Source organism: Passer montanus, unplaced genomic scaffold, assembly GCF_014805655.1.
Source record: "Passer montanus isolate IOZ18808 unplaced genomic scaffold, ASM1480565v1 scaffold1, whole genome shotgun sequence".
NCBI classification, from domain to species: Eukaryota; Metazoa; Chordata; class Aves; order Passeriformes; family Passeridae; genus Passer; species Passer montanus.
The window spans coordinates 10,685,264-10,697,876 of record NW_024356504.1 but is presented as its reverse complement, the minus strand read 5'-3'; the positions used below and the strand labels follow the sequence as shown (position 1 = coordinate 10,697,876).

General features: G+C 36.7%; 1 protein-coding gene across 1 annotated transcript in view; it reads right to left on the bottom strand.

The window, feature by feature from the left end:
* Nucleotides 1-3,909: 3,909 nt before the first annotated feature.
* Nucleotides 3,910-12,613, bottom strand: part of LOC120498273 (sodium channel protein type 3 subunit alpha-like) — a 30,375-nt gene continuing 21,671 nt past the window's right edge. The window contains exon 4 of the mRNA XM_039700801.1: nucleotides 3,910-4,161. Within this exon, the coding sequence (XP_039556735.1) occupies nucleotides 3,910-4,161 (252 nt within the window). The remainder of the gene's footprint in view (nucleotides 4,162-12,613) is intronic.

Below are 12,613 nucleotides of genomic sequence, written 5' to 3'. Positions count from 1 at the left end.
ATACTTTCTCCTGTATAACCTTATAATTAATCAGATACATCCTTCAGGCTTTTTTTTGACAAATTAAGTCAAGCTCCCACTATGCAGCTCTTAGTACATAAGGGGGCTGGTGCCTGAATGTGGCACCCACTTAAAATTGTACTTCTATTGGTAACACTGGCATGATTCCGAGTAGTGTTTATAAACCTCTCGTTTAATTCAGTACAGTAACAGTGAATTAGGGAAAGGGATAGACAGTTCCCAAAAGATTGTGCAGAGATGCTTTTCCTATATTATTAGTTTTTGATTTCTTGGATTGCTCTGTGCTTCTTGTTGTGCTTTGGAATGTGGTTATTGTCTAGAATGCTTAATCATGGTTTTAGTCTTAGCCTTAAGACTGGCAGTACATTGTGAATAAAATCGCAGGGTGCACTGCAAGTCCATAATCCACTGTTTACATTAAGTTCTTTGGGAGTTTGCTGTAGGACAGTTTGTACAATTGTGGTGCAGGATCAAGCTCTGAAGGATGCCAACACAATTAAACCACAGGAGACAATTATAAAAAAAAGCAAAACAAATAGATGGCACCTTCAAAAAAGATAGGCACAAAATGAAACAGAAAGAACCATAAATTTTTGTGAAATGCAGAAACATACTAAGGAGGCCAAAACTAGTTAGAGCAACAAACACCAAAAAGGAATCTTTATTAGTACCTTTAGTACTTATGAGCAGAAATTTTGCAAGAGGATCCTGAAGATCCACATAAATGTAAGGCTGGGTGGGAAGAGTAATCACAACAAAACCAGAACAGACAGAGTAAACAGGGGTGGTTTTTGTTTACTGGAGAGTATCTTGGGAAATTTTCCATGGCAAAACACTTTCCACAAGGAGGACTAGAGAAAGAATATGCCTTAAATTGAATTATCAATAGAGTGACTGGAAAATATAAGTAATAATGATTTGGGATGATCATTTTTAAATCATAAATTAACTTGTGGCTGGGGAAGGTAATGCTAAGTTCTTGCTTCACGTCACTGGTACTAGTGGTATTGGAAATGGCACATGTAACATGAATATGGCTGCCTGAAAGATCTCCAAGAATGATCCAGGAAACTACATACAAACATGCCTGCCATCCCCACTGGGCAAGGTGTACACACTGTTATAAATAATAGGATGAGATGGCACTGAACGGTGTTGGCAGAGCTTTGTGGAGAAGCCTACACTGTTGCAACTTCTGTTTTTCCAGTGCTTGAGAACTAGATTTCTAAATGCCAGTGAAACCATTGTCATCTTTCACAAGCATTAAATACATTAAAGCAAGCAAGGCATTTAAAAAGCCAAAGAAGAGTCAATACTATAAGCTCTTTGTGTACTCCAAGAATGTCTGAATCATCTGAAACCATTTCAGATTAAAGATATAAGATTAGACACAAAGTAGGCCTAGAAAAATAAGTCATGTGATGCAAATTGACATATAAAGAAGACTACATTTCCTTTTATCTCTAAATGAAGGAACAAAACAGAAAAAAATTAGTATTCTCTGTAAAGAATGATTGTTATAATCACAGGACACTTTAATGTCAGATTTTTAGTCCTTTGTAAAAAGGTCAGTAACCTTTTACTTTTTAAGAGTTTCTTTGTCTTTGAGGAAAACATGAAAAAAAGGACTAATGTTTTCAACAGCAAATTAATTTAGTTGTGAGATACATAACAGTCTGCCAGAAAGATTATGGACCATTTATTAAAAAGATTTTGTTGAGAAATGTTTGGTGATGCATGTGAGCAATGCGTGGAAACTATCCAGCTATATATTGTGCCCCCTGCAAGGACAATCAGGACTACAGGGGGGTGCAACCCCCAATATGACAGCTGTGGGCAGTCTGCCTGTGTTGCTTAGCTGATCTTAATAAATACCAAGCACCTGGTCTCCTGTAAGGGTGTGTAAAGCTTTACAGAAGCTACTCAATTATGGTTTGAGGAAAATGTTTATATCCTAAAACTTCTAAGCTGGTCTTCATAAGAACCTGTAGTATTTGTGAAGTTAGTGGACGAAAGCTGGAAGTCATCAGTACAGTTTTTCCTCTCCTGCAAGTTGAAGGTACAATAATCTGTTTTAGAGAAACAGAGTCTTTAAGTTTATCATTGCTAAGTCTTGTGTAGGCAGTGTTGGTAACCTTTTGTTGATGGTTCTCATTGTAGATCCTGAGGCTTCAGTCTTACGTGATAACATTTTCTGCCTCCTGTCCTGCACTGTTATGGTCCAAGGAAGCATATGGAGGGAAAACAAAACCTTAAACTGCAACTGGCTATGCCTTACTTGGTTGTGACAAATAATATACTGTTTATTTAAGTCTCACATGAAACCAACTAGGTGAAATTGAAGCTTTACGTATAAATTTTCCTTATCGAAAATTTGAAATGTAAACTCACTGTTTGTCTCTCTGACTCATTAACTTATGAGATCTGTAGCTGGGAAAATCAAAACTGAAATTCTTCTAGTTCAAAATAGCCACAATGAAACCTAGAGAGCAGGCACACTGCTGTTAGAGAACCATACTGAAAACTCATAATTCTGAACTGGGAACTGCCTTGCTGTGTTACACCCTGTAACTCTTCAGCTAAAGTGTGAGTTCAAAAAGAACTGGTTATTTGCTTTCCTAGAAGTTTCTTTCATCTTTCTAGAAGCTTGGTAGTTTTTTCCTTGTGCGCTTTTGAGTCACAGCAGCTTTACTCTTGTTTCTTTACTATAATTGAAAAAGTGAGACAATAAATGGTTGCTTAATATTCCAATTACTCAAAGGTGAGTGCTGTGACAGCCTGTGGGTTAGCAGCTAACTGTGCTGGCGTGTAACTAAGGGTCTAGGATTAAAGGGGATGCTACATTTTTACCTGCTGGACTACCCTTTGTGGGGGGAGAAAGAGGCTGAACAGGATCAGTTGTGTCTCCTTGATTGTTTACTGTGTATGAGCTAGAATTTGAGTGAGGAAGAAGTTACAAAATTGGGATTTGCTTGAAGTATTGCTGTAGCACATTTTTGTGAAAGGATCTAAAGAGAAGTAGAACTAGAGGCAAGAAAGTAAGGCACAAGGGACTGATAACTTACTAGCCATCAGCTTGCCTGAGGGCATTCAGTGTTCAGAGAACGAAAGGTAAGGCCACAGAGCCATGTTTGGCAGGCTTATATTTATATTTACATTATATTTTGAGGTGGTTTTGTGAAGCATTCCTGGTTTCTTAGCCTCATGCATGGTATTGATTTATGCTGAGTGTAATGGCACTGTGTTACCCATTTCTTAGCTTAATTGTTTTGGTTCTGTTTCTGATCTGTAGCAGAAGATGCTAATGTTGCATGTGCTGGTATTCGGCTGGGTGTTACTGATTCACTGGTAATGTGAAGCCATGTGCAATCCTAGAGCTTGCGCTGTAGTATTTTTCCAGTGCCTTAACAGATCCTATACAGAAGGCAACCAAGTTTCTTTGCTTACTGCTTATGTGCTTATATTTTCAGAGTATTAAAATATGTTACAGTATTAATTTCAGTTATTAGTGCTTGTTGTTTCAGCTGTGCTTTTTGTTCTTTCATTCTTGAATGTCTTCAGAACAAATCCTAGTAAATGGCATGATTCTCTTCCTTTTTGGGAACATATCTTCTGTGTTTTCTGAAGTGGATGGTAAACTGATTACTTGTAGTAGCATAAAAATGCTGCCCTTAATGTGGTAAGCTCCTAGTTTATTTGAAAAACTAAGGTCAATTTAATCAACATTTTTCTTCTAGTTTAGAACACAATATACTGTTGAGTATAAACAGACCCCTTTCCTCATCTTTTGACGTGCAAATCCCTTGTATCCCTAACACACAATACGGATTCCTTCCTGAAGTTCTTTGCCGAACGGAGCGGTTCTTGCTCGGGTATACCCCCCTACCGTTAATTTCCAAACAGCGCGGCGAGGAGCTCACGCAGCCGGGCCGAGGAGCGCGGCCGCTCTGCCGGGGCTCGCAATTGCGCGTTCCGGCCGCGGCGGGAGCGCGCCCCGCGGGGGCAGCGCCGCGGGCACCAGGGGGCGCTGCCGCCCCGCGCCGCAGGGCCGGCCAGGGCCAGGGCCGGGCAGGGCCGCGCCGGCAACTGCGAAGGACGGCTCACAACAGCCTCTGAACCCCTTGTGGGCGTGTTGCCGTGCTCCAAAAGATTTACCAGGGATGGAAAATAAAGAGAAAATCAAGTGATAGGGTGTCGTATTATAAAAGCAATAAAAAAATTATGTAGAGTAATTAAGATGATTGTGTCGGAGATTAGCCAATCTCCTGTCTGTTGTTCAGGACTGTCTTTGTAAATTGGCCTGGCCAGTTATGAGTCTTGACTGCTTTCAAACTCATGTTTCTCTCTATGCAGAGCGGTGGGATAAAATATTGCAAATCTGATCAAGAAAGTTGGTGTTTGAATGATGCAATGTAAGTATTTAGCTTATTTATGGTGTAAAATGTTACAATCAGTAAACTGATTATAGTTTATTTATTATGTACCAAGGGGCAGAATATTTTTGCTATCCTCTTGGAAACTATGAACTCCCCATGTGTTTTCACTTGTTCATCACTTAAAAACATGATTTATAGACACAATATAATGATGAAACCTTGTGCAAAGAGCAGTCAATGGTGAAACTCCTAAATGCTCTATGGTATTGTATGAATATAGCAGAAGAGCCAACCAAATCCATATACCTGTAGGAAATAATGGATTACTTTGTTATGCTTCTTGTGTGTTTTTGTTATTTGTAGATGTGGCACACTTGTTTGTATGTATCCCATAGTTGGTTCTGCAGTAATGCAGGTTTGGAATCCATTAGTAAGTGAAAGACTGATTTCTCTTGAGTAGGAGTAGAAGAACAGGTAGTCTTTGTTCTGCCAAAAGGACTAGCCAGGGGAAGGAAGAAAGAGGGAGAAAACTAGAAAGGACTGTGGGAAGGGATAATTTTTAAATGGTTGGGCAAAATAAGTAGGAGGCAATCAGGCTTATCAAGTATTATTTTGCTAATGACTTCCCTGCCATTTAGCTTCTCTTTTGACTACATTTGCAACTTCTTCCATTTTTTCTTTCAAAAGTATTTTCTGATTTGCCAATCCTAATGTTTTATCTTAGTTAGGTGATTAAGTGCCTCCCAATCACTATTCACTTTGTAATCATATTTGATTGCTAATTTTAATGCTAAATTAAAACATTACATCGTGAAATGCAGCCAAGAAGTATCTGGCAAGAGCTGTTGATTTTATTTTAGAGGTTAAGAGCTACATGCAAATATAGTTTCCACTGAAGTTCAGTAAAACAGTAGATCTCATTTTAAGTATCTGCTTGATATAAACCAAGAGATTTGGTAAACATGTAGATCAGTGTTTGGTCCAACATACTCCTACTGGTATGTAGGGGCTCCATGTAACATACAGAGATTTTCCATTAGCAGTAGGATGTGGATGTACCTTGCAAATCTCCCCTCTTTGTCAAAGCATATATGACAGATGGTTACAGTGACACCTTAGTTCTGTCTGCTGCTTCAAAATAGACTTGCTGTCAATTAATTCAGACTAGGAGTGAATTAAATTTGGTTATCTATTTTTTATTGGTTACTTATTATTATTAGCTTTTCCAACTTGTTTGTTTGTTAACATTTGGCAGAATAAATCACAACCCATAACTGAGCTTCTATCTATTAATATAGTGTGATGAATTAGATCAAATAAAAAAGTTGCATTCAACACTCCATTTAATTAACATCACAGAACAACAGTAAAATATCTAGCAATATTTTCCAAAACACTGGAAACAATTGGGAATGAAAAGGATTGTATTTTCAGAAAGGTATTCCCGGTTTCAGCATATTCTTCTCTTATGATGTTGCACATGCAGTTCACTATCTGTGCATGAATTTCCTACTGCTAAAATGAGGGCAATGGTATTTTCTGTTTTATGGAACTACTGTGAAGAAAAAATCCATTAATATTTTATATCAGATATTAATGTGGTATGTGCTATAGAAAATGTAAACAACAACCAGCCACTCCCCATCCCCCCAAAATCTGCTACCTTTATTTGAATTTGGAAAAAAAAAGAAAATTAAGTTTTTTCAGCAAGAAGTTAAAGGATAAAATTCCTTTGAGCATTGAGCTGAATTTTTTCCACTTTTGATCTGTTTGGAGAATGACTTATGTAGGAAGAAATCTGAGAGAAGTTAGAAGTTGCTAATGTGGAGCCTGCATGAAGTTTCTAAAAAGGAAAGCTATGTAGGAAGAGCCTATAATTTTCATTCCTATCTTTGGACTTGGATTAATGCCCAGAATAGTGACAAATAGAGCGTCACTGGGGAAAGACTGAGAATAATCTCCATTGGCAATAGCAACTAACTTAAGGAATGGATAACTGTGATTATAACAATAAAGTATTTGCTAATAAAAACAATCCCTTTCTATTTTCAGTAAAGATAACTGACAAGAGAGACTTCTGTAGCATTTTCAATGGGAGGAAGAAATGGAAAAGTTGATAATTGTTTGTATGTGTAATTGTGTGTATATATATGTGATATATATACATGTATCTATGTTCAACAGACAAGTTCAGCTGGAGGTATTACAGAATATCCTCCACCTCTCAAGGCCAAAAATACAGTTTTTTAGGAGAGGTACTGAAAAGGCACTGTTTTGAAGAGCCCAGTGTAGCAAGTGCATTTATACCTGAGATTACAATTTTCATAGATGTAGGGGTGGCATGTAATATGGTAGTGGTATTTATTTAATTTGTGCTCTCTGTAATTTAATCTTTGTTTTTTTAAAAAAATATAGACAGATATACTCTAGTTTAAGTGTTAAGTACTTCCCCACACATCTTAGTCCCATTTTGCTGTTAATGGTTTCCATTCAGAACCCTGACTTTACCCCTGTGCTCCTCAAGAAACACTGCCTCACCTGCTGCCCTATTTCTGCCTTCCTTCAGAAGACCTAGGCCTACAGAAAACCACCATGTGCTGTCTGAGTTGATAATAGCCTTTGAGAAGAATGGTGATGGACTTTTCTGGCTGCCTTTGAAGCCTGAAGGAACAAGAGTGGCTGCTGCAGTTCTCATATCCCTAATTCAAAACTTAAGTAGTTCTGTCTCTGTTTTGCAGGTGAAGTACTTATGACCGTAAGATGCAGTGACTTTGACTTTCTTTAGGAAAGATTTAAGAAAGTGAGGCTCTGGGAAAAGAACAACACAAAGAGGTACAAATGGAACAAAATTGTAGTATTTTGTAATAAGTAACTCCACATATGATTTTTAAAGCTTCGTAGAGCTTGGTTTTATTTTTGTTTTTTTTAAACATGTTTGCATATATGGAAACGGAAAGCGGACCATACCAGCTAGGTTTGTGTATGGAATACAGTGTTACTCTAGCATGTTCTACTGCATGAAGAAAAGTTCACCCTTTGTAAGGAGGTAATAGTTGTGTTAAGTTTGTGGGTTTTGGATTCCTTGTGGTGCTTTTGAAGCATGGTTGACCTTAAAGGAACGTAGAATTTCAAGAAATCTGCTGCCAGTTCTGGCCAAAAGCATCCAGAAACAAGACATGGGATTTGAACAGTGGAGGTACTTTCCTTATCAAATGGAGAATTTTCTGACAGAGATGTCAGCTTTTAAGTATTCATGCCACTCTAGAATTGTCTGACCTTATGGCTTTCCTTATTCATGAACGTTGTTACATCTTAGTAAAAGGATAAATCATGTAATGAGAGAGGGTCTCTCCAGGTTGGGTCTATGTTGAAAGACCAGCAGACCACTGAATTCCCTTCATGTTTATTATAAAGAAAGAAGTCTTCCAAAACATCTTCCTTTATTATAGAAAAATATGTTAATGCAAAGATGTATGTGAAGTTAGGTATGTTATTTTTTTGCATATCCTGCACATTCTTTCCTAGTACATATAAAATCTGATTATGACTATTGAAACAATTACATTTTCTTTAAAGAATGTCACCATCATATCGCTTCTATTTGGGGTATTCCTTACTATGCATATGGAGTAAAATGAAAGAATATATAGTAAATAATTAAAGTAAAAAATAGTAAATATAAAATTTTAAAATAACCATCTATATTTACAGCAGCAGTTATCACGATGTGATGTTAAATGATCTAAAATATTTGATATCTGCCTTGCTTATAGGGAGGCAGAATTATTTAAGGCAAATCCTATGTATACGTACTTGTGTATATTTGTATAGTAGAACCAAGGGTTAATAGGTACTAGCTGGTAGAGAAATCTACTTTGAGCTGAAAGGCTGCAGTCACTCAAACTAGTGACATTGCTGGGGAGGTAAAGACATGCTGTACATATTAACTGGTATGAAATACCCTGTTGAAGCCTGTTGTTGACACCCGTTCTTTAACAACAACAAGAGTCTGTTTGCAAGCAGAAATAGGAACGTGTCATGATGTGGCTGAGTAAAATACAGTTCTCCATATTATGTGCAGTTGCTAAGGATATAAACCTACCAGTGATATCTCATTTTAGGAGTTCAGAGAATGAATAATAGCTCTGTGACTAACTATTAATGATAAGGATTGAAAAAGAAGAACTGTTGGGTAACAGAAGGTAGAATCATTTTACTATATGCAGCGATGAACATTACCTTGCACAAACAGTACAGCCTTGAAGTAGGGTGGGTGGAGGTGCAGCTGGGTGGGAGGCAGAAAAGGATTGAGAGAATATGATTTATGGGTGAGAATTTTTACATTAGAAATTTAACACTAGAGATGCTGCAGACTGAGCTGTGAGTTTCCAAATGCTCCCTGCTTTCAATTTTGTATTAGTGACAATTATTTCCACAGCAACCATTAGTGACATTGCAGAAAGGACTGCAGTTAGAGTTTTTATATTGTTCAACGCTGTTGTGGGTTACAGCTATTTTATTGTTTTTTGAGATGATCCCCTATCAATCCCTTTCCTCTTTTCCTCAATACATGTTTGTTACTAATCTACTGTATGCAAATAAGCATTGCAATTGCATAATCAAAAATTAGCTAAGCAGTTTTGCCCAAGGTTTCTAAATGTTGATTTTGTAGCATAGTAGTAGAAATAGCACTTTATTCAAGTATTTTAAAAATTATTTTAAGATTCCTGGTGCTGCCTTAAAAGCATAAGTACCACTGATTATAAAATTGGAAGCATCTGCAGGATTGAGGTGATGGCAGGATTGAGGTGATGACAGTAAATTACTGGTGCAGTTAGAATAATAGAATCCTTAATGTTGGAAAAGACACCCAAGATTATTGAGTCCAACCTTTTACCAACCACCACCACATCAACAACTCACTAAATTTGGTCCAGAAGTGCACCAAAGTGGTCACAGTCATTATAGGTAGGATAAGCATAGGTCTGATAAAGCCAAGAAACAAATGTTGTTATGAAGGAACGGAGTTTTTAATTCCTGTTACAGCCAAGAGATAGAATTGCATGGTGAGTTATAGTAGGGTCTTTCTACTTAAAATAGGTGTTTTGTTATTATCCTATGAATAATTATTGTTGAACCATACTGTGATAGTAACAACTTGTCTGACTACTTTCTCTTCAGTCAGTTTTATTTGCAAAATAAATATTTAGTAGTTCTGGTCTACAGTGCCAGTTCAGCAAAGAACACTTGTGTTAATAATTGTTTGCTTGCTGAATCCTCCAGCAGCAAAAAGTTAGGTCCAAGGAGTTCTCTCCCATGCTGGTAACTGCCATGTCACTCCTTTCCTATGCTGCATCTCTGTGTAGAAGACTGCACACTATTGAAACAAGTTGTGGTGAGCTATTGCATTACCACACCAGCACACGAGAGTGCAGTGTAGGGGCTGCACAGCCAAGGATGTCGCAGCCAAGAACACAACGTAACTGATATAGTAAGTCTAATTTTAGGTGCAGGAGTCTCAACAATTTCTTTACAAATAACAAGAAAGACTTAAACTATCTCAGTAGATATTATAAATGAGCAATGTTCTTTTTAGTGTTATTTTTTATCTGTTTCAAATTTGTATTTTGTGTATGTGTGTCCAATTTATTTAGTTACTTAATTTTTAATCTCATATTTTAAGATAATTCAGTCACAATTTCCATATTTATTTGGCAGCTATCTGTGTGTTTTAATAAATTTCACTGCGTTACATATTTTTAATTACTGTTTAATAATATAAGCAAATACTTATTTCACTGAAGGCTAACAGTTTACAAAGCAAATATCTAGTATGACACATTTTAAAAGCATTTTATTGTGGGCTTTCTTTTAAATAGCTGTTTCTGAAAATTTTCTTTCCTTTAAACTGACAGCAGTTTTTGTACATGCAGCATTTTGAGGTGTTAAGACATTTAGTTTATTCCTGCAACACACAGGTTGGAGTACCTACATAGGCATAAATACTCTGAGTGAGCACAGAATGACACCTGCCAGCCACATGTCTAAAATGCCTGCTACAGTCCTTGTCAAATCACTTATAAATAGCAAGGGATCAATTTATACAGCATGAATCTAGTTATTGGTTAGCATTGGCTCCAGAAGTATAGCTTACCTTTTACCCTGCTAATTGTGTACGTTGGATTTAACAAAATTAAATTCTCTAAGCCTTGAGCTAGATGGAGAAGGACACTTTCAGTAATACATCCTTGACAGCAGGGCTCTCTTTAGTATTGTAGAAGCTGACCTGGTCCTTCCTGAGCTGCCTGAAAGCACTTTAAGGCATGGGGGGTTAAAAAAAAAACATTTTCACAAGGATATTTCTTGGGTTGTTACTTAATTTCTCCCTTTACATCACCAATCTGAATGGACCAGGGAGTGGTTTTTTTTCCTTTCTTTTAATTTTTTTAATTGCACTTGCCTTTAGATCTATTTGATCTAAAGGTCGTTAAAACTTGAGTGACACAGACCTTGATGGCGTTGGAGCACCTAAACATACATGTAGAAAATCCTGACACCAGGAATGTAACATCACTAACTTCAACAATTTCTATGGATAATGCTCTTAAAAATACATATGTAATTGAAATTAAGAAATTAATTTTAAAAATGGGATTATGAATTAAGGCTCTTTGGTCTCATAGCAAGAGTCCACAGCCTGTAGAGTCAGAATTTGGGCATGCTCCCTTCTGCTTTATTAGCAGTTCAAAGCAGAAAAAGTGGTTCATGACAGAACTTGATTTGCTTTCAGAGGGAGTCTTAAAATTTTGGCTTCTTGTTGCAGTAGTATTACCAGAAAGAAAATCCAGCGTAACCTCCTTATGTAATACAAAGTCAGTAATGGTGAAACCAATTGTAGTGTTTTAGCTTTATATTTGAGATATTTGCTTTCAAACACTTATACTCTGCAGATTTCTGTGTGTTTGTGGAGACCTAGTTCTGTCAAAAGAGAAATGGTGATAAAATATGCATAGTATTGTTAATAGTACAAAGATAACCCAGTACAAAAACCTCTTTAGAAATTTGTGCCACAGATTGAGGACACAGTAACTTAAACCTGTGTTTAGATAGTTCCTGTTAAAAATCTGTGTGCTCTAAGTAAGAAAAGACTTTATAGTGGACTAAATTTTTTTTTGCCTAAAATTTTATTTTTATTATTATATATATTAAAAATGCTTCTGTTTCTTTTGCTAGGCTTTTTCTGCTCAGTGATAAGCATGTAGAAAGTGTCAGTTTTCTGCTATAGTAGATAGAAATTTTCTGCACTTGTAGTCTACTGCCAGTGGTGCAGCTACTGGCAGTAGATAATGTTTTAAGCATTTGCATCAGTGAGCACATTTTACAGGCACTTTGAGCTATCCTACCATACATTTGAAGGAAACATTGTGTCTCTTTTGACCACAAATTGAATTTACTTGCAGGTCTCCATTTTATAAAAATAAAAAGATTTCTGCCAAATTTTGTTTTGTATTTTAAGGTCTCTCTTCCTAAGACAAACTGAAGGCATTTTGAGTCAGGAAAAACCTTGGTTTTCTGTAAAAAAAAGTGAGGTTTAGTATGGGATATGAATACTGGGGTGTATTGGACCAAAGATTAACCTGTAGAATTGTTTTTAAGTTTTCAAAACAACATAAAATTCAAACCCAGACATTGGTAGGAATTAAAACTTATTTTGATTTCACAAGATAAATTTGCCTATTCCCCTCTTAGCCCATTTTTGAAATTATATTATTCAAATCAACTCTCTTCTACTGTCCCATTAGGTGCTGTGTCATGAATTGAAAAGCACTGTCAGATCCTGTGCTGAGTGCCATTTGTCACCTTCTCCCATTAAAACTGACTAGAAACAAATATATTGAGAAAGGAGGTTAAGGATATGGGAAAGTTAATTTTGTTTTAACTTTGGAGGCTATCATTAGTTGTTTGGGTTTTTTTACAGGGACTTTTTAGCTATGTACAAGTAGCACTTACCAGGACTAAGAAACTGCAAAAATGGGGATGGTAGCCTAGAGAAGAAGTGGGCACCCTGGAATTTTTTCAGTTTCTGGAGTATATTGAAATAGGCATATTAAAGGCATAGTATATTAAAAAGGGCTGGTTTGTGTAGGATGTTGCAGAATGTCTTGGGGTTTTAAATATCCTTGTAAGACAAACCTCTGTGCAAAATGCTGTATGTT